General features: G+C 37.6%; 3 protein-coding genes across 5 annotated transcripts in view; 2 read left to right on the plus strand and 1 right to left on the minus strand.

Moving 5' to 3' along the window:
* rreb1b (ras responsive element binding protein 1b) overlaps positions 1-2,497 on the minus strand; it is a 38,554-nt gene extending 36,057 nt beyond the window's left edge. Inside the window, exon 1 of the mRNA XM_079453749.1 lies at positions 2,148-2,497. The gene's annotated coding sequence lies outside the window, so the exon portion shown is untranslated. The remainder of the gene's footprint in view (positions 1-2,147) is intronic.
* Positions 2,498-11,448: 8,951 nt separating this feature from the next.
* On the plus strand, positions 11,449-17,171 carry lyrm4a (LYR motif containing 4 a). Of its 2 annotated transcripts, XR_013786483.1 has the most exons (4): positions 11,449-11,571; positions 11,821-11,941; positions 12,051-12,309; positions 16,955-17,171. XR_013786483.1 is itself a non-coding variant. In XM_079453770.1 (3 exons), the coding sequence occupies exons 1-3, from the start codon at positions 11,486-11,488 to the stop codon at positions 12,111-12,113; spliced, it is 270 nt and encodes an 89-aa protein (XP_079309896.1). In that variant the 5' UTR covers positions 11,449-11,485; the 3' UTR covers positions 12,114-16,876. The 2 variants fall into 2 exon arrangements, 1 of the variants encoding a protein (XP_079309896.1); XM_079453770.1 differs by lacking the exon at positions 16,955-17,171 and having other exon boundaries at positions 12,051-16,876.
* Positions 17,172-17,312: 141 nt separating this feature from the next.
* On the plus strand, positions 17,313-22,829 carry rpp40 (ribonuclease P/MRP 40 subunit). Of its 2 annotated transcripts, none has more exons than XM_079453765.1 (8): positions 17,313-17,607; positions 19,693-19,837; positions 20,766-20,834; positions 20,964-21,059; positions 21,167-21,292; positions 21,378-21,576; positions 21,668-21,802; positions 21,904-22,651. In XM_079453765.1, exons 1-8 carry the CDS (start codon positions 17,581-17,583, stop codon positions 22,100-22,102), a joined length of 996 nt encoding a protein of 331 aa, XP_079309891.1. In that variant the 5' UTR covers positions 17,313-17,580; the 3' UTR covers positions 22,103-22,651. The 2 variants fall into 2 exon arrangements, with proteins under 2 accessions (XP_079309891.1, XP_079309890.1); XM_079453764.1 differs by lacking the exon at positions 17,313-17,607 and adding an exon at positions 18,916-19,472 and having other exon boundaries at positions 21,904-22,829.
* Positions 22,830-23,093: the final 264 nt, after the last annotated feature.

Here is a 23,093-nt window from a genome sequence, read left to right on the forward strand (position 1 = left end):
TAAAATAGACAGGTTAAAAATAACTCCAGAGAGTAACAGGATGCCCCACTCTACCCCTGGATGGGTGAACAGAACACCCATCATTAGGGGTTAAAGTCTCAGTGAGGTGACCAACTAGTTTCTCCATCCACCCGAGGATAAACACTTTACGCTGTGTAAACAATCGCAGCTAGGCATGTTTGTCAAGGGAAGTTGACCAGGGATCCCCGAAATCAGTTGATTTTAATGAATTTGTTTTAATCAAAGTTAATGAGCGTCTTTAAGATGCATATTAGTTCCAGGTCTGAGCCTCAATCTTCAACAAACACCAACGCGAGGCAATCCATCAATGGGAATTTGTTTGGTGAAGAGCCTCTTTTTGAAAACAAATTGGGGTAAAAGCTGATGGCCTCTTTCTATCACTATAAGCATGGCAGCTCTGATGGGTCACAATGGGTTTTCTCTATTCAACTCTGGCGACTCCCTGCTGAGGAGAAAGGAGATTACAGCCCAGACCACTGGCTGACTGTTCAGTGGAAAATGCCTTTGAATTTTCAATGGTCTTCTTGCTTTACATGTCTCATTTGTACTGAACAAACAGATCTTCACCCTACATCATCAGGTATTGTGCGCGAAGCTATTCTAACAGGAAAATGAGGATTTGTTTTAGCTTGGCTCCCTGTGTTTTTGAAGTGGGAAAAGAGCTGGAGGTGCGCTCGCAAATGACACAATCTCTATACATTTCATTTTCAAAGAAGAAATGCAAAAATTCTCATGCAAATATTACACAAATTAACAGAAATGCATTAGCAAAACCAGGGTCCTTGTGAGGGGGTAGGGTACAACCGGTCCCTGTGATGGGGGCCCACCGATATGTGTTTACGGTGTTGTGGACATTTAGAATGAATTCTAGCGTCGACACCCAAGTCTCGGGACAGTTCTCAAGTTGGAGCACAAATAAAATGCTTTGATCACTTAAGATTTCGTTTTGCACGACGGATCTAATATCTAACGATCTTCGCTTGTGAAGTTCTCAAAATCGACCTGTAATTCACATATGATCAGTCACTTTCTATATTATAGAAAATGGTATCATCTGTATATATTGTATTAAGTTACAAATTAAATATATAATGCAGATGCAGCCTATAATGAAGATGCAGATAACCATCTACATTTACAAGAATTGTTGGAAAACGGAGTGTGGGCGAATGAGGCTGCCACGGCAGGAGTCCCGGAGCCAAGTGTTGAATTTAGTAAAGGAATGTGAACTGCTCATCCGGATCTCTGATTCTCCAAAGAGACGCGAGAACGGTCAGAGGATGATGGAGGAGGGCACGAGCACAGCTTCTGTCGCATCAGAGCGATCCGAAGACAGCGTTTCAAAGCAGAGACTTTAAAAATGATCTCAACTCGATATATCACGATAGGATATGGTCGATACCTTCGTGATTTCAAACGTTAGAGCCGAAAGATTGTTTTGTAAGAGACTTCATCTTGTGTAGAAAAACCCAACCCAAAGATAGTCGAGCCGAGTAGACCGACGACAGCGAACTTCCTCCTTTAAAAGTTTTGACATTCCCAAACACTAACTTTATAAAGTTTGACAGACACACTATCGGTCGTCTCAAGAACAATAATAACGTATCGATAGTGAAAACCCGTCGAAAGGGCAAATAAAACGTAAACACGAAATGTCCCGACAAGGTCAAAATATAAAGGGAAGCGTGTCCAACCCCCCACGCGTTAGCCTCGATCAAAGTTCAAAGATGTGGATGCTTCGGTTCGCAATTAAATAACACTCACTTTTAAAAGCAATATATGGTCTAAACTTTGTTTTGTCTAGTAGGGGTAAGGGCGTGTAAATGGCACAGTGCGAAATGGCACAAAGTTAAACAGGTAAGTTGGTTGAATGCATGTGCGCTGGTTAGACGCGAGCGAATTCCTGTACTCTGGCGTTCAACCTTTGGATGCGAGAATGAAACGAGGAAGCACAAACCCCGAGCGAAAAAAAAAGATCGGACATCACCTCAACATCTTCGGCCTTACAAGTTTACACAACTTACAACCAAGTGACGTTATCCATCCAAAAAAGTTTACATTCGACGGGATGGAGAACGTACGCGAAACATCACGCGATAACATTCAGAAACACGGTCGGTACTTACGTTTGACTTTGTCGGAGCTGAGCAGACTGCGCTGAGACATGGTGATGGCGAAAAGAGATGATGGACTTCGAGAAAAAAAACGGCAAACTTGTTCCGGAGAGCGATCAAAATGGCGCATTTGAGGATGTGCAAAGTTCGCCAACTGGATACTTTACATCGCTCACTGGTTTAGCTCCTTAAAGAAGCGATGGCCATCGAAACCTCCGACGAACGAGGGTCAGAAAAGTCACTTTTTCCTCAAAGTGTGTTCCTGAGCGCTGCTCAGCGAACGTGATAAGTAGACGCATCACGTGTTGCTCTAGTCTCCAAGGGGACGTGTGTTACTGAGGCTGCCACTGGAGTTCAGCTGTAAGCATCTTTATGGGAGGGGTGAAAAACTTCACTTCCACTCCTGTCCAGCCTCATCCAATTGATTCACTTGTAGTTAGACACATACATTCCAGGAAGCAGACTGCACGTTTTTTTTTTAATATACATTTGGCACTGTAGGTTTCAGAAACAAAAACAAACTCAGATAACTTTTAATGCAGAATTAAATATTTAGTGAAAAAAGTCAACAGAAGCCCACGAAATAGAAAACACTATCCCAACATTATAAGTTATGATGATTTCGCTTACTTGCTATCACATGACAAATATCCGTTGGACGTCACATTGTATTTGTCATCAACAAACACACACACACACTTACATTTCAACATTTAAAGAATGACAAAATTCTCTAAGCATGACCAAAGATTCCCCATCCCTTCTGAATTAGGTAGCACAATGATGGTGTTCAATTTAAAAAGTCTTCAAAAAGTTAGTTTTAGACTTAGATGTTGATAAATCTTCACTGTGCTGTGTATCTTTTGTGTATCATTTGTTGAAATAAGGCTGTTGTTTTTATTCCCACCTCCACGCCCCTGTGCTGCTCACTTATATTGAAATAATGTGGCTTAATAGGGAAAAAAGACTAAAAATAACTTAGAGCGATGAAATTCATTTAGCAAAAAGTCTTTTATTACATGTTTCTATATTTATTGTCACAGCCTTTTACAACCCCGGCCTGTTTAGTTGTAAACTGTTTATCAACCGTATCAAAACTTCTTGAGGTCTTATGAGTAACCTAACTGAACTAGTGCTTTGAGTTGACCCTAGAAAAGTAGAAATAGTTCATTTGACAAAGGTTAAGACTTGAAAATACTTGAATATACCACTCTTTTAGCGGTATCTATCCGGGATAATTTACACCTCCTGGCGTCAGTATCAGTTTGTGAGCTGAATTTGTCTCTAGCTACCACTAGGGAGCAGTCTCGCCATCACATACAGTATGTAATCGTACAAGAGTGACCTTGTGCTAGAATACTAAGTAATGCCTCAGACCCTCACTGACCTGGATAATGACCTCTGGCCTACATAGTTTTCTTCATCCTGCAAAAACTTTATTAAAATGTTATTTTGTTTCCTTTAACATGCCTATTTTTGTGTTTTATTAGAATTAAAAGAACAAATTGAGTTACATAAAAATAGTATTGGGCAACAGAGCAGAACTGAAATAGCTATAAAGGTGGAAACTACAAATTTAAAATAATGTTGATGGGTAAGATAAAACAACTACAAGATACTTGTGTTTTAATTGTTTTCAATTATTGTTTACGTGTTTGTTTGTGTGTTTGTTTGTTTGTGTGTGTGTGTGTCTGTAGGCATGAGTGTTTGCTTGTGTTTGTGTGTACTCATGCATGCATGATTGTTTCAGTGGTGCATGCATGCCATCACCAATGCTATTTTGTGTATAACACCATGGCATATTGTGAGCATGTATTGGGGAAAATGTGACAACAGTGCCCACTAACGGAAGGTGATTGCAACTGCCTAATGGTATCGAAACGATAGTTAAGGTAAACGTAATGATTACGAACATATTGATATATGTTCGTAATATACGTTCATATATTGATTATGAAACGAATGATCCGGGGTTTATGTATTGAAAGTCAATGTGGAAGTTTTGTATTAATGTTTGAAATAAACATGCGTTTCTAATTTTAGTTTAATCATTTTTAATAATCAATCAAAAACTCGACAACATAACTTATTGAAACAATGTGATGAAATATCAGTAATGATACAACATAGTTTTACATAAAGTAATTAAAGTAAAACTCGCAGATTCCTGTAGTGTAGATATTGCTCACATGGGGTCGCTCCAGGCATTTTGAGCCTGAAGGGCTACTATAAGCGTACTGATATTTAAGAACAGTCATAATTTGTCACGTTATGTTGACATACAATAATTTTATTCCAGTAACTTTGGATACCGCTTTAAATGCAAAATAAGTATTTAAATAAATATTATCGCAATGTTAAACATAGACTGGAATCATGCGTGAGGTTTTATTTGTCAGGCACATGCTTACGTCATATTAAAAAGGGGTAGTGTGACATCATTCCTCAACAATACACCGTATGACAGGAGAAGTCGACAGTAATTTTATTTCTTTAGAATGCAGAATTTATCTTATGAGAGGTAAGCAATTTCAGACCGCATCCCTGTCTTTTGTTAATCGTAGGATGAATTCGTCAGATAAATACAACTCGGTTCTCTTCACGTTGGAATTATGTGAGTCAATCCTGGTTCTTGATGATTTTTAAATTATAAATAATTGTTCACTCGTATTTGAATGATTAATATGCTGATATGACTTTTTTTAATTATTGAAATAAACCATCTGTACGTTTATGATATGTGATAAAATATGAGTTTCTTAATTATATTTATTTTTAATTTTAGGAATTATTTAAAATTTAGGATTTTTAAGATGTTAGACAAAATTCAGCTTATTGTAGGAAATTATGTGTGTAAATTCAGCTGCTTTTCAGTTTCTTTGGTACAGGCAGTGTGTGCTGCAGGAACATGTGATTCTGTATTTAAGGGTTTCTCTGACTGTCTGCTCAGCCTTGGAGAAAACATGGTGAACTATCCCCAAGAGCTGAACAGCAGTGAAAACCTACAGACCATCTGCTCGTAAGTTCACATTGCCTGCTACAATTACTGAAAGAAAATCATTCAATTTTAAAACAATTGGGTGTCAGAGGCAAGGCAGCACAGAAGACAAGGGCAAAACTTTAAATAAATGTAAATGTAAATGATAAAGCTTTTATTTGTAAAGTTTGAAACAGAATGTGAACCTCATGTTTATTTACATGCAGATATTGGGATGCTTTCCACTCGTGTGCCTCCACTGCAATTGCTGATTGTCAAGATGGAGCAACAGACCATTGGGAAAAACTTAAACTGCAGGCTTGGAGTTTAAACTACCAAGGAAGTTTGTTTGAATTATGCTCAGGGGATACTGGAGCATCCAGAGTTTTATTTTCAATGCAACTGAAGATAATACTGATGTGTTTCACCACACTAGCAGCATGGCTGGCTTTTGAGTAAAAAACAGCAAAACTAAATAAATTAATGTATATGTGCACACAATTGAAAAGTTATTTTTAATACACTAGTATTGCTGATTGCATGCAGTATACTAAGATTGTTTCTTGTGTAAAGCTTAAGCTCATAAAAATACCCTATAAGTTTGATTTCATTTTATGGAGTAAATAAGTGACTGAAGACATTCAGTTCTGTTTTTTCACCTGTCTCTGTGAATGTGACTTGTTTTGGATAAAATTAACAACAAGTAACTCCACTTTCTGTGTTTCTTGAACTTACTAATTTACATATATAGTACCCCGACATCAATCCTGTTTAACATATGTCTAAAGCATGATACACACAACGTTGTACGTTAAACTAACATTCCTTTCCTATGATTCAGAGGAAAATCTTGGAATATTAATAGCATGGAAAATGGAGATGCACTCTTTCCTGTAGATCATAGCACTTGAATTAAGACCGTGACCTGGTTATAAACACGTACGATGTTGAGGATCCTAAGCATTCCCTGAAGAGAGTGTGCTCTCATCCAGCACATCTGTCTTTGTTACATAGCCTGTGACGTATACTAAACAAAGGCACATGTAACTCGGCTCCTCTGGAAATATAATTTAAATAGTTATAATCCTTGGATGCGCTGAAAAATGATCAAATACTTATTTTATTAAGAAAAATATTAGGCCTATATATCGCTTTTTATGACATATTTTTATGACATCGCTTATTGCTCCCCGAACTCTTTGTAAGTCGCTTTGGATAAAAGCGTCTTATAAATTATTAAATGTAAATGTATTACAAATGAAAAAGTGTAGGCTAAATCAAGTTTTTCATACTGTACAAGGTCAATGCAGAAAATATACTGATAAATATTCATTAATTTAGTGACCTAAGACACGGCATCCCAAACATAATAAACAACTCAGTTTGACAGAATTATTTATATATATTTCGTGTGGCTCAGTCGCATGACGTCATCAAATGCTGCTCTCTCGCCTCTGAGCTTTCAAGTGCACAAGTTAGATTTTCAAGTGCACTATTGTGAGTTTGTGTCCACGAGTGAAAATCTCAACATTCAACTTCAGTTTTTCATTGGGGCTGTGAGTTAAGATTTTAGTGTACAGGTGCAAATACTTACTTTACAAGTTCGCAAATGAAAATATACATGCTCTCAAGTTTTGCTACTGATTTATTTTCATAGGAAGCTTCCAGGATTTATCGACACACGCTCCGAAGCCTATAGGAACATCACGTCTTAAAAACGCCGGTTGCAAACAACCCAGCAAACACAGAACGTTCCCGTATGGTTTCCATATGTTTTTTTAGTTGGGAACCAGGGAAACGTTCCCTGCAGGTTATATTTTTCCTAACCAAAAGCTAACGTTCCCAGAACGCTCCCTGCAAGTTTTTTCTAACCACCAGCTTATGTTCCCGAAACGTTTCCTGCAAGTTCGTTTTTGTCTAACCACCCGCTACCGTTCGCAGAACATTCCCTTCATGTTATTTTCCTTGGGGTCCCAATAAAACCCACAGGGAATGTTATGTAGGCCTACAGGTTCCCTTTACGTTATTACTTATTAGCTTATAGACTTACTGTGACCCGACATTAAACATTTTACATTTTTATAAGCACCATACAAACACAGATGAAAACGTATTTAAAACTATTTAACTCTTTAAATATCTAAATATAAATTGTCAACACTGTGATCCTTACACAAGCCTGAAAAAACATTACCATTATCAGGCAATTGGGAAAGCCCACAACTTTTTTTCTGTTTCTTACCAATTTCCGAAGTCTGCATTCAGGTCTTGAAGCAAATTACAAATCAGGTTGATGAGTTGAACTGGAAACACTTTTACTTTCAATGAGCAATTACAAGCACATTATCAATACCACAAACTTATAAATCCCATGTGGGGCAATCACAGTGTATGTGTATTTATCGATACAAATTGACAGTTTTACAGTGTTGAATCATTGATTTTGCCATCTGATAAGTGTAACATGAGTTCAGTTACTAACTCATTTATGTACTCTAAGACAGTACATAAAGTATAGAATACTGCCCTGTCTCTGAAAGACAGTGGGACTAAACTAGTGACAACATAGAGGGAAACACTTCTGTACTCTGCTTAATGGAAAAATAGGCAGTAGATATTTTTTAAATATCTTTTATGGTTTACCATTATATTGACATTGCTGGCCTATCATCTTTCAGGCAAGCCTTAACAAATAGTAAACTACAGACCACTACAATTACACTACAATTTTATTAAATTGGGAATAAATCATACAAATAGAACAAGAGATATGATTGAGCAAATAATAAGCTTATGCGGAATCAATACAGGGAAAATAATGCACTCATTATGTTATACTCTTACTGTATTCCTCAGAAAAGACATCTGCATTTTTATATAAATGTAACAACAATTAACAGTTATGCAAGAGTGAGCAACAAAAAACCTTCACCCACTGATCTCCCAGGGGGAATAAAAGGACATCAAGCACATAATTGCTGGAAGACAATGTGAGACAAAGAGTGTGTCCATTTGAATGCTGAAGTTGGGGAAACACTTTTTTTATATCCCCGAGAGACTGCTGACATTAGATATTCTTTACTAGGTGTTTATATAACAAGTTAAACTATTCATGTACTGTGTTTTACCTTTTTTGTGTTTTTAATTCCCCCTGTAAAGCTGCTTTGGAACAATGCACATTGTGAAAAGCGCTATATAAATAAAATTGAATTGAATATCTGTTTATTTCCTGATAAACTGACACTTGGTCCTAGATAACAACTGCAAAAATAATAGTAGATTAATAGCAGCAGCAGCAACAATAACAAGGGTTATTCCTTATCGTATATACAGTACACACACACACACACACACACATATATATATATATATATATAAATAGGGTTATAGGAATGATAACCCTAGGGATTATATCATAATAGATAGCGTTATGATACAGGGGGAAACTGTCACTGCATGTTACACTGTCACCATGATTAAACGTCACATAGATTTTGTTATACAACCCAGATACATTTAAATGAAAAAGATGCAAAATGTCTAATCTGTTTACTCGATTTTCTAAAAGGTTTTCCCACAAATGCATGCTGCAATCAACAACTACATTAATGCTGAGTTGTATACACTTTTCCTGGGGATAGTGCTGTGAAGATTATGGGTGAAACTGGCAGAAGTTGTAGTGCAGAATTGAACAATGGCATATATGTATTGTTTATAAACAAGTGTTTTATTGCACTACTGTTTGCTTCGTGGACGATTGTTGAAATGTCCTTACAAACTCAGAAACTACAAAAGTTTTTCTTAGCTACACTAACAGCCAGGCAAAACTTTATGGCTTTAAAAAGAGTGTGATTCCACATCTTTCCATTAATAAATGACTGGAGAGACAGCAGAGAAAGATGAATGTTCTACCACAGGTTATTCTTTAAATAATGAAATGACATGACAATATTTGAACAACATAAAAAGAAAATAAGACAATAACAATATTGACGAATTATACTATAGCCAGTCAAGCAATACAGATTCTGTATTAATATGATTAAAATATTTTGTATAAATAAAGATAAAGATTATATTTTACATGGACAAATTAAGAACCAGATTATGTTATTAAAGAACATATTAGGTAAGTAACTGCATGAATCTATGAGTTAAAACATTGAACATTATTCTTTTATTGTAAAAAAGCTAGTGTTTCCCAACTCTCTTTCAGTAACCAAAAGTCTAAAAATGCATTGGCTTAGGGATGGGCGGATCGATCCTAAACTATCGATACTTTCGATACTAGCGTTGTATCAAAAAGATCGATTCTCAATTAGAAGTATCGATCCTATCTGTTTTTTTTTGTTGTTGTGATTTTGTGATACTTTAATAACAGTAGTACGCCGTATATTCTTGAAATATTTACTTAAATAGGAACTGCAATGGGAACTACTTCTTCCGTTGTATCTCCGCTTGTCAAGACAGTGTTCTGTTCGCTCACTCTGTTTAAGGCAAGCAAGCACGTGTGACGCGAAGTTAAAGAGTGCGTGTCTGCGGTCATGACTGAAAGAAAAAGAAGCATAATCTGGAGATCATAATCATAATCTAACCCATGAAGAGGAGAATGTCAACATTTACTTGTTTCATCTCAAAAACATAAAGGGTAGAAAAAAGTCTGTGTGACGTGAATTTGTTATATAGCCTACAGTGTTCTCTTTGTTTATTTAATTAATAATGTTCAGTATTTTTTAATAAATGTAAAAAAAATGTCCATTGCAGTTTTATTTAATATGAATGATGATGGCTATCAAAAAACTATATAAAATCCCTCACATAAAAACATTTCATTCTAGTATCGGTATCGGTATCGATATCGACGATACTTGTCTTGAAAGTACTTGGTATCGGATCGGAAAGAAAAAAAAATTGGTATCGCCCATCCGGGAGCCAGCGCGGCGCTTCCTTCCGGGTAAGCAAACAAGACACGTCATCTCTGAGGGCGTGCAAAGGTTTATGGGGAGTGAAGTCCGTGAGTTCAAAAGTCAAGAGAAAGCTGATGCGGGGAGCGTGGCAGACAGCGGTGGGGTTGCTACGAAAAGCATTTTTACACGTTTTAAAACTAGATTTAAAGTATATTAGCGTGCCAATTCTTCAGTCTTAATTATTTTACATGGACAAACCTGACAACCTTGAAATGCTTAGGTTCCTTGTACTATCACGCCTCTATCCAATCCAGTTTTGAGGGTTATAGAAAGAGAAAATAGCAGGAAAGAGCTCTTTCTAGCTGTTAATAATGCAGTATGTTCTGTGAGCAAATAGGGCAGGCATGATATACCATGTGGACCCTGTGGACATGAAAGCAGAAGATGAATAATACACAAAGGTGACATTAAAAATACATTTGGTGTTATACAGTCTAAGCCAGTTTGAGAGAATCCTTAGTTTGTTTATCCATATATATTACAAACAATTTTACAATTTCTTATCATGGCATATAAACAAACATTTGAAAATAAAACAAAATAATGTTAGCTTTAGGTTGCATGGTAATATTTAATCAGAAGTGATACATTGTTCAGTAAAAGGACACATCGTTGCTTTTTTTATAACCGTAAACAGTGCCTTTTGTTTGCTTTCTCCCCTCATAGTTTTGTTAGCAGAGAGTGCACACATTGTTTTTTAACTCTCATGCCAACCACATCACAATGTGTGATGCTTACAGACATTAAAAGAGGCCCCATATGCCAAATTGAGCCATGATGTGGCCCAGGGGATCTTCTGTTGTCCCCCCAGGCACAAATACCGCTTTCTCCATAATGTGATGTGAACTGCTGCCCCACCCCCAGTTTTCTCTGCATGTCTTTCAACACCTATTAAAACAAGCATTTACTTATGTAAAATGTATCCATAAAGTCATCCAACAGCAATGTGAAACGCTGACATGATGACAAGACACACGGAAGCTGTGATAAAAATCAAGGTCATCATGTAAAAAATACTTTTCCTAAATGCATTTAGAAATATGACTGTTGTATTTTTAAAAAGCGAATATGATCTTGTTTTCTTTGCAGCACATGAGGTTTGAAAATACAGAGCATCTTTTCTGTTATTTTGGAAAATAAATACTATGGCAGCAAATGGGGGATGAGATCTATTTAGTTACGACATTCTTCCAAATATCTTATTTTGTGTTAAGCAGAACAAAGAAATTCATGAAGGTTTGGAACAATCTGAGGGTGAGTAAATTATGATATAATTTTAATTTTTGGGTGAACTGTCCCTTTAATTATTGCGAGGAATGTGACAGACCGAAGGTAACGCTAGATGGCGATAAACCGTCTCCAAACTGGCGCATTGCCAAACGAGAAGAAAAACACATGATTTCAACATGGCGTCATGCAGCAGGGCACAAGTGATCTCGCTCTACAGGATGCTTATGAAAGAGAGTACAAAATTCCCTTCATATAATTACAGGTACGTCTTACAGGTTCAGTCTGTACCCAATCTGTGTCTGTTTTACTTTATTTTATTGGTTTAGACGTTTCTTTCATTTAATGGATTAACTGTTTACAATTTCTTTTTAAAAGTGTTTTCAGTACCAGGTATTTGTTATGAAAGATCATATTCACTTGGATGTAATTGTGCGGCTTTATATTTTAATAACGAAAATATCGTTTAATTATGGTTTGCTGTAATGCACCGCGCTATTTGCTGTACATTCAGGACATACGCACTTCGCAGAGTGAAGGACGGCTTCAGAGAGAACCTTCATGTTGCCAACCCCAAAACATTTGATATGCTAATAAATCAGGCTAGAGAGAATCTGGCAGTCATCAAGAGACAGGCAAGCTATGCAAATATTATTAACTAAAATATAATAATTGAAATTGAATGTAAAAGGGAGATGTATATACAGTATGTTGATCAGCTTCATGGACTCGTTTGTCTCACAGGTGTTACTTGGTCGGCTGTATTCAGCTCAGAAGACTGTTATTGAGAGAGAGCCTCACTATTAATTGTCTTAAGCATCAGAAAAATATTATACTGTTTGTGTACTGTGTTCTTTGAATTTTGTAGTCTACATTATGAACTGTACTAGGCTTACCTGTATGTTACGTATACTGGTCTTTAATTTATTGTATGATGTAAATGTATGCTGATGTAACATTTTTATCAAATAAACTAAATATATCGATCAAGTACTAGTATAGTGTAATGGAAATTTTCTAGTCTAGCTTCTTGATGTGTCTATCTATATGTTTAGGAAGTTTTTATCTATGTTTTCTTCTCTATGTTATCATGTTTTTCTCTATACGCGTCATACCACTCTGCCTTTGCCCTCGAGCAGAGGCCAAGATGTTCTGTTTGGAATAACGGGCATCACTTCTCGGAAACCAGCTCGGGATTCTGGCTAGGGGGCAAAGGGAGGGGGTTTTCACGTTTTAATATATAAACTCTGGGTGCAGAAGGAAAGAGCGCCTTTGCTCTGCACCATGCTCATTGCTTATGATGCAGATTAAACGACAATAAAATACTTTGCAAAGTACCTGATGTCTCTGTGTGTTGCGTTTGTCAAAATTGACTCACCTTGATTAAGGAATAAGAAAATTCCACAACAATTTGGCGACGAGGTATGGGATCACAAGGCTGACGGAGAACGGACTAGAGTTGACTGATCATCCTGGACATAGCAAATCCAGCTCTAACCCCATACAGGGATGAGAGAACTCTACTCCGGACTCCAAGCTGACGTGATCCCAAAAGAACTCAGTGCAAGGCACAAAAGTGAAAAACGGTGAGTCAAAAAGATTCTAAACAGCCTGATTAAGGGGAGACTACTTAGCGCTAAACAGTCTGATTTAAGAAGGGGGGACTACTCTGAATCGTGTTAGATTCTAAACAGCCTGATTAGAGGGGGGACTACTCTGAATCGTGTTAGATTCTAAACAGCCTGATTAGAGGGGGGACTACTCAGAATCGTGAATATGGATAAACCAACATACAGAGAAATGAGGAAAAGGTGGGGAACGGGAAGTTTACAAGGTGTACCCTATTTAATAGAAAAAGCTAACTTTCCAGAAAACGGTACATTTAGTACCACAAAATTAGGGAAAATAAGAGAACACATGGGGAAAAAAGACATATTTAAAATGTCTACAAAAGAAAGGGAAAAATATGACGAAGCGTGTAAATGTTTAGAATTATGGGAAAAGGAAGCAAATAGACGTGACTATGTTTTTAAAGAAATGGCATTGGAAGAACTGCCACCACCGAAAACTCCATTGTACCCTATTTTGCTTGAATATAATGATTTAACCCCTCTGTCTTCTTTACCCCCATCTATGACTTGTTACAACCACCAACCGGAGGATGATTGTGTCCCTCCTCACCGACATCTGAACCCGATCGAGGCAGCTCCAGTGCCCCCACCAGTGTCTCCACCAGCACAAGTGCCGTCTCCACCACAGCCCGTGGTGTGTCAAAAGCAAGAAAGAGCGCAACCAGCACCGACAGACAAAGAACTTTTGACATTTTGCAAAGAATTCTCACCCTCAATGAAAGAATTAGAGAGACTGTTGAAAGTCAAACTGAAACCATCTGACCTGAGAAAGTTACAGGGTAAATGGCCTGTGGAGGAAGTATTTAAAGAACATTCTGGACTTCAACCTGATGCAGACGGACCGGACATTTGTCCGTTCGAAGGACATCTCAGGTCCGCTTTTCTGCGGAACCTCAGAGAAGAGCTGAGACGAGAAGTGGAAAAATCGTGCATCGAGCCAGATCGTGCGAGAATGAGTGAGATTGTCCGTCATGCTGTACACGCCGAAAGACAAACAGGCAAGAAAGAGCTTCAGAAGAAAAACACACAAGATAAAGAACTCCACATGGCTCTAATGAATATCGGAGGAGAACACGGAAGAATAGGAAGATGGCGAGGGAGAGGAGGTTTTAAACCCTCTGTTGATTATGATCCAGAAAAATGTTTTAACTGCAAAAGATTGGGGCAATGGCGGAAAGATTGTCCTGAGCCTCGAGGAGCGCGGAGGTCAAGAGAAAAGGTAGATGGAAGTGAGGAGGTGAGGCATCATTCCGAGGGTGGTGAGTATGATTTCCCTTAGCATATGCAATGAAGAAATGCTTTTTCCTACTGTATGCAATGAAGATCTGCTTAGCTCACATTCCATGATGAATGAAAACGCTTTCTGAACTTTGCTAAAATGCACAATGCTTGTGTGCAACAAACCGCTTGAATTTTTGATAGATTCAGGGGCAACAAATAGCCTACTGTGATTCACAAGAAGTGTTTTAATTTGCCAGAGTCTAAACTAGCTGTGTTTTCCCTAAATGCTAGTGGCTCTAATGTAAAATAATTTATGTCAAAAGGGTGCAATGCGAGTTGGGGAGTGACAAATTTCAACACAGGTTTCTCATGTCTGACTGCTGCCCGATTCATTTGCTGGGCAGAGTCATAATGTGTATGATGACAGATTGAGCATGATACCAACACGACCCGTGTGCAGCGCTCGTACAGCTGTACGATGTAGTTTTGAATTACGTAAGTACGATGTAGAATGTATTGCCTCACAGAGCCTCATGACGTTGATTACAATGGTGTGGGGAGCTGTGGGTGTTTTGCTGACAAATATGCGCACGCCATAGAATGGGTTAAAAGGGACGACGAGCAATATTCAAATTTGTTGCATGCCCATCGTGAAAATCATGCCTGTCTGTCAGCAACAAGGGGACTTGAAGTGTTTTCACACACAAATAGTTTAATGATGCATGTTGACATACCAGAAATTTTGGTAAAGGTGCCCGTACAAATGTGGGTAACAGGAAAATATTATGTTTGGGGATTAGGAACTGTGAGCCTGCTGTGATAACACCCAAGGGTAATTTTCGTCCACGCAAACAGCAATTCCCCCTCAAAACAGAAGCCTCAAATCAGAAGACCTCAATGGCATAAGGCCAATATTTAATGAGTTTCTCAAAAAAGGCATAGTTGTGCCATGTCCAAATTTACCGGTGCGCAGGCCTTTGTTTCCAGTTTAAAAGATAAGAGAAAAGTACAAAAAGTAAATGTCTCAAGTCCAGCTGGCAAAACAATTTGTTCGTTTTTTAGGTCACGAAATTACTGACCGCGGCAGACAGCTGTCCGCAAAGCGTGTCTGCAATTACAGACATCGCAAGTCCAAAAGCAAAGAAGCAATTGATATCATTTTTAGGGACCATTTCTCTGCTCAGACAGCAGAGCTCATTGCACTCACACACGCATGCAAATTATCAAAGAATAAAAATGTAGACATTCACACAGAGAGTAGAAATGCATTTGGTGTAACTCATGATTTTGGCACACTGTGTAAACACAGAAACTTTGTAAAAGCTGATGGTAAAAACATTCTTAATCACACACAGGTTGCTGATATACTATCTGCCATTCTTCTACCATCAGCCATTGTTGTGTGTGACTATGCCACACACACTTTTTTATCAGAAACAATTTTTGCAGGAAGCCAACGAGCTGACCTTGCAGCAAAGCAAGCAACATCGGAGCCACAGACAGATTGTCTCCAGAAATCACTAACAAAACTTTTTCTCTTGCAGAGATGCAAACATTTTGCAGAACCAGCTGAGCGTGCATTCGGCAAGGAGTGCTCATGTAAACACACAGACAATGTTTGGGGGGGCCCAAATGGCCTCACCTGTTTGCCAAAACATTTTTTCCCTGCTTTTGCAATTTTGACACATGGTCTAGACCACGTGTCAAAAGGGGGGATGTTACAAGCAATGTGTTTTTGTGTTTTTTGCTCTCAAAATTTTTGTGCAGGTCAAAAGAGCAGTAGCAAATGGAGCTGACAAATCATTACACAGCTTCCAGGAAGTCGTGGGAAAGACACACCTCCCACTGCAAAAAGGTCCAAGGAGGGGCAACTCCATCCACAATGGCTCTTCGCAATGGTCGTGCTGACAAAGGGAATCAACTGTTCCAGTCGGGGACGCATCGAACCCCGAGAAATTAGAGATTATAGAATTTTGTTTTTGTGCAACACTATATTCCAAGTTTAATAAAATGGTATGGGGAGGGACAGTGTTACCCTAATTCTGCTAGGTACTGGGGAACAAATATGTATTTGTGTAGAGGTACGTGTACCTCAGTTGATGTTGTGGATAAGGCAACAAAATTGTGGGCCATTATGTCCCCTGGGACGGCCAAATAAAAAGGCAAAAGAAAGTGTTTTAAATATGAGGTAACGGGAGCAATTCCACAAATGAGAGTAAGAATATGGAAAGTGACGAAGGCTGAAGCAGGTGGTGTTACCAATTCTAGTGGGATTTTAAGAACTGTTTAGATAGAAGAATGAAACCTATAAGAGAAAGGGCGTTGCTCATCTTACATGGTCAAAGTATAAAGATTTTGGTTATCATATATGATAAAAGGGGGGATTGTAATGGAAATTTTCTAGTCTAGCTTCTTGATGTGTCTATCTATATGTTTAGGAAGTTTTTATCTATGTTTTCTTCTCTATGTTATCATGTTTTTCTCTATACGCGTCATACCACTCTGCCTTTGCCCTCGAGCAGAGGCCAAGATGTTCTGTTTGGAATAACGGGCATCACTTCTCGGAAACCAGCTCGGGATTCTGGCTAGGGGGCAAAGGGAGGGGGTTTTCACGTTTTAATATATAAACTCTGGGTGCAGAAGGAAAGAGCGCCTTTGCTCTGCACCATGCTCATTGCTTATGATGCAGATTAAACGACAATAAAATACTTTGCAAAGTACCTGATGTCTCTGTGTGTTGCGTTTGTCAAAATTGACTCACCTTGATTAAGGAATAAGAAAATTCCACAACAATAGCCTGTAGATTCAATGTATATTCAGTTTACTGAACTTCATTGGTCATTGCACCATAACAATACGTCAAGTAATCTGAATTCTTAATGTGTAGTTCTGTCCATTGTTGTTGTCCCAGTATTCTCCATGATCAGTTCTACAAAACACGGCGAAATGCACTGAATCATCTTTGTCAAAGGAGGGTGGTGCGTGTAAAATAAAGAGGAATGTTTCCCATTGTAGCAAACGTTCTTTATCCATTATGGGTGCAGCCGGCAAATCCGAAAAGGTCAGCCAGTTATTGAAAGTGTACATGACCCCAACTACTTTTCTTGCGTTGCTGCGCATCACTCTGATAAGACCTTTAACTTCGGAACCAGTTGTGACACTCTCCAATGCAACTCCCAGACGCCTTGACTTCAGATCCACTTCCTCCGAACAGATGGGCACGTTGAAAGCCGGTACTAAACGTGCGAAGTTAAGGGCTGACGTGAAATCACTTGTATGTTGAGAAAGGAGATTCTGGACTCCAGATACATTGCGTGTTTTATTCGTAACATCAGATGTGTCAAAGTGTCTCACATTTGCCAAGTTCAGTCCCACCGTGTCTGCAAACTGGACCCTCTTCACACGTTCATGACATTCTTTGAATGTGGATGACTTGCCCAGATTCACAGGTAGGGATTTGGCTCTTCGTCTGTCAGTTTCAGAGCTCTTTGGGGAAGGTGATAATTTCATCTTTTGATGGCTGTGGTTCACACGGGCACGCAGTCTCGTCCCGATCCGAAGCTGCGCCGAACGGCTCTGGTTTTCCTCCATCAGCATTCATGATATTGAGCACTTCGCACTAACCAAGAATCAGAAAGTCTTAAATATTTGAACAGACCTGCTGTTTTTATGCAGGAAAATGCGTGCATGTTACGTGCTTCTGAGTTGCGTCATAACAACATCGCATGACTGTGTAAACAAACTGATGACGTCGAATCAGCTTTTTGACAACCACGACATGAGAAGTGGCAAGTTCAATGGACACAATCATTTGTTTATGTCTATGTTTAATATGAAACTTTGAGGAACCTTTAGAAAGAGATTAAATATACGCTTATTTTACGATTTGTTTAATTAATTAATTGGTAGACTCTGGTTACAATAAAACACAACGTTAAAAACTATGGTTAGATTTCTTGATATAATGGATGTTTTACTAAATATTTAAGTTATGTTTCCTCTGTGGTCTTTATGTTATACAAAGCAGCTTTTGTCAATCATTATCTAGTGCACAAACTGCAGGTCAACTGAAAGAGCGCACGTGACTGAACAACAAATGGAACTGTTTACACTTTTATTTGTGACGCACTCTAGTCAGTTTACTACATAACATGCAGAATGTTTTACAAGAAAACACTCGAAATGCCCAGGGGAAGGTTCTACTTTATTTGCATTTCCATGCTTTCGTGCACATAAAATTGTGCATTACACAAAGTTATAATAATTATATTTAAAATTAAAATAATAATAAAACGTATTATTACAATTATATTTTTTAGTGGTTTGTTTTAGTTATAACAACAACAATACAAGTTATATTTATTATTGGTATTCCAATTATAAATAGCTAAGTGACTATAAATATATAGGCCTATATATATATATATATACATACAGGTATATATATGCAGGTCATACCTCACAGTGCAATTAATAATATGCAATAATTATTAAGTGCAATATTAATTATATCCTCCAGATAATACACTATATATTCTTATACAGCTTTTTCTGTAAATTATAATGAATTCTGCTGTATTTAGCACATACTTTACCTACAATAGTCTATTCTTATTTTTTACTTGTACATATTTACAAACACACATAGGTTTACTCTCTATATCTTTACCTTATGTTTATATGTTTACATCATACATAGGTAAAATGTAATGATTGTAAAATTGTTACGTAATACACAAAACGCTCTTGTGTGCGCTGCAGGAACTGACGTCAGAAGTTTGACACGAGGCATGTTGGTATTGTTTACACCGGCAAGTAATATATAATAGAATAGTGTTAGGGAATTCCAATTTAAATAGTACACTTAAAATAATAGGGACACGTCCAAACGCATTAGGTGAACAATGTTACGTTGAGGAAACAATAACACATGCGATTCTTGACTGCAGTATATGAACAAGAAAGGAATAATATAATAGCTTTATTTGACTTTATTAGGGACACAGGGTGATAAATATAATATCGAACGCCGTTCCACACTCCGGAGCAGGAGGTGGCGGTAATGCACCCTATTACGTTGGTTGCCAGCCGCCGTTTTAAACGAAGGAGAAAATATCACACCGGCAAATTGCGAAAGAGAACGTTTGGGGTTCTGTTTGGTCGTCATAAGATGTAAATATTGAGCATTGATATCAGAATGTCTCCAGAGTTGGAAAAGTGTCCGAGAAGCCTGCTGGTGTGTGAGAAATCAAACTTCACGAATGAAAAGTCTCGGCATGACATCCACGTGTCTAAGCATAGCTTTAATTGCAAGGTGAGTTTGATGAGCACATCTTTCAATTTCAGGATCGCGATGATTTTACACGTTAAAGCCAGGGTGATCCAATCCAGTTCTGCCTTTAAAAAAGCGGCACAAAATTGAGATGGATTTTCTGATCCTGGATTGCAAAACATGGGATTTCCAAATCCAGATAATTCTGATCCAGATTAAACCTTAGAACCACCGGCCCCTGATGTCTTCTCTGTCTCCACAGATCTCAGTACTGATACCTGAATGTGCAGTCCTCCCTGCTAACATTGCCGGGGTTATCAGCAATTTCAGCCCGTATTACGTTGTACGGGACCTGCCGGTTTATGAATTGCTGCAAGACATTTTTTATGAAACCGTTATACAGAAAGGTAGGAGGCGTTGTTAAATGAGCGATTGTTAATCTCCCCTGTTGCTATGGATGTTATAATGGTTTCTATTGCAAATACCATTGGGAGCCATCAACAATTAAAATAAAATGCATTTATGTAGTGTGATTTGATTGTAGTAGGAATATTGGTGTCCTACTGGTCCCATCTGCCAGATATCAATGACACTAATATAACCCAACAAATTACCAATAGAGTCTCAACGAGACCATTGTAATTTAAACATTCAAAACCAATAGAGTTTCCATTTTGACCCATAAAATCAATAGATTTCTTGTGCAAGTTTCTATTTCTTTAGGCAAGTTCTTGATTTTTTTTTGTCAGAGTAGCAAAATTAGAAACCCATGACATTAAAGGGATAGTTCAACCAAAAATGACAATTCTATCATATTTAGAAGCCCATGACGTTAAAGGAACAGTTCACCCAAAAACATGAAAATTCTGTCATCTACTCACGCTCGAGTTGTGTATCTTGAATACATAAATTTTTTCCCCTCATGAACACCGATAAAGATATTAAGAAGAATGTTAGCAAATTTCATTCATTCACTAGTAGGAACATTTGTATGCTTGAATTCTTCAAAATATCTCATTTTGTGAGCAACAAAACATACAAACAATATTTTTTCTACTATGGTAGTGAATAACGTCCCAGAACTGAAAATTGCTAAGGTTCTTCCTAATATATTTGTCTGTGTTGAACAGAACAATGACATTTATACAGCTTTGAAACAATTTGGGGTGGAATAAATGGTGACAGCATTTTTGTGTGAACTATCTTTAATACTGCCGGAATTGTTGTGGGTGCTCCCACACATTTAGGTCCCCAGAAGCATCCCCACCTTTCACTTCTGTAGCTACAGCTCTGCTCCTTGCTATTAAACTAAATATTTTAATTTTGTGTATATAGGAACTGTCTATGCTCTCTCTTACAACACTAAGATCGATGAAGATAATTCCATCGCACTTTTGCCTAGTGGTAAGCAAAACAGCCTGTGTGTTTATGGTTCGGATCTATGTTTGTGTATTTCTTAACTTATGTATCACAAATATAAATGTGTTGCATTGATTTGTCTATGTTGTTTGTGTGCGTGTTTGTTCTCCCCAGGTCAGCTTGTTCTGTCCCTTGATAAAGACACATATGAACAACTTGGTCTGGAGGGACAACCTTCACTGTACAATCACAGAAAGGCTATGAGATATGGTAAATGTGTTTTCTGTTGGTTTTTAAACAAAAGTAATATATTTTTTGATGAAATGGGTTGATACAAATCAGAAAGTTAGTATTATAAGAACAGTTTTTTTTTGCAGTTGTTACTTTGAATCTAAGAGACAAAACTTTGGCCAAAGGCACCAAACGATACCAAAGAGTTCTGTCAGGTTTAAAGGACAGGGTGCCACTCAGATATGACTTTCTGTTTACTGAACACAACACAGGTTTGTTTAAAATCTGCCAACTAGATTTTGTTCATATAGAGAAAAAGTACATTTCTTGACTGCCTTGTTTTGATAATTTCATTAGGTGGAGATGAAGAGAAGACCCTTTACAAGCTGTTGTCCCAGTACAAACCTGTAGAACACAAGGAGGTTCTTAGCCATCACACCTTAAAAAATCTACCGTGCCCAACACTCGACTCATCAGATCTACAAGGAACTACACTGTCATGTGATCCACATTCATTCTTGGAGTGGCTTGGAGCTGTCAACCTGGACATAAGCTGGTGAGGGAACTGGAATGTTTATTACATGAAATTTACTTACATTGTTGTCTGTCAAATACACATTTCTCCAAACTCATTACTTTTTTATTAGTGTAAATGCTGCTGACAGTTTCTTGTCTACGTATATTTGTCCGGAGCCAAAGAGCTCCGTCAGCCAAGCCCTGCTGTGCACCATTACAGGTTTTATCTCACCTGAGGATGTGTATTTGCTGCTGCGAGAACTCCGGTATGACTTAAAACATTGCAGTCGTGTTCGTTCTGACAACAATTAAACTTTACATTTGACACAAGCTGTTTTTTTATCTGTACCTCATTTGCTTCCTTCAGGAATTATTTAGATGAACCAAAGTTAACGCCATGGCTTTCACTCACTGTACATGGATTTATGGATAGTCCTGTGTCATGGGGAGCCACAGAACATGGATTTCTCAAAGGTGGTGAAAACTTCTACAATTTGGTTTGCTTCAAGAATCAGGACTATTGGTTACATATGGCTACTGGTGCCCATGATGGCTGCCCACCCTAATGGATATTTAAAACGGAGGACCTCTTTTTTTCTTATCATGTGACTTTGTATTAAACCAACTGGAAAAAAAATTGATTGTTTCTTAAAAAAAACATGTGGTTATGAAAATTGTATAGTATATCTGTTTATTTTGACCAGTCATTTTCACAGCTGTTACATAAAAAAAACTTTCAGATTGTACAACTTGTAGCACTTAGTTTATGATCAGCTAAAAGAAATAAGCCTTGCCATTTTTTATATAAAAAAAATCAAAATTAACCAGCATTTGATACTAAAGGCAGATAACATATTTACAACCACTTTAAAAGTTTGGAAGGGATGATGATAAAGAAAAAATACTGTTGCCAGTGAAGTGACGGGGACAAATTAAGCTTAAACAAATTCAGTAATATTTTTATGTATCACCCTGTATAAAGAATTTAAACCTGTGAAGACTGAAACAATGGAGAACGTATATGGGCTGAGCTAAAATGGATACAAATGCAAAGCTGCACTGATAAATTGGAGCTGATGTTCCTGGTTCTTGTCCTATATGGTGTATTAACAGATTAACACAATGTTAATTATCACACATCAATTAATAGCCAGATGAACATAAATTACTTTCCAACAAAGCATTTACCCCAACTGTAAACAATCCAATGCACCGACCTTTCTGAAATATATGACATTACTCAATGTCGTCATAAACGCTTCATAATCATATATGACCTGCAACATTGTTTTGAAAAAATCTCTAAACAATAGCATTCAATAATTATAATAGGAAGAAAAACAATTCTATTATCATAAATACAATTCCATAAACACTTTACATCCCCATTTGGAAGGGGACAACATACGCAACCCTCTATTATTTCTTGTGAAAGAACCACTCCAGAAAACAACACCTATAGTCAATAAATACTGAATAGAATTAATAACATAATTTAAACTTTTTATTGCTGGGGCTTAACTGGACTCTTTAGAATTAAAGTTTGTTGCTATGATG

The sequence above is a fragment of the Barbatula barbatula genome, assembly GCF_947034865.1.
Source record: "Barbatula barbatula genome assembly, chromosome: 3".
Classification (NCBI taxonomy): domain Eukaryota; kingdom Metazoa; phylum Chordata; class Actinopteri; order Cypriniformes; family Nemacheilidae; genus Barbatula; species Barbatula barbatula.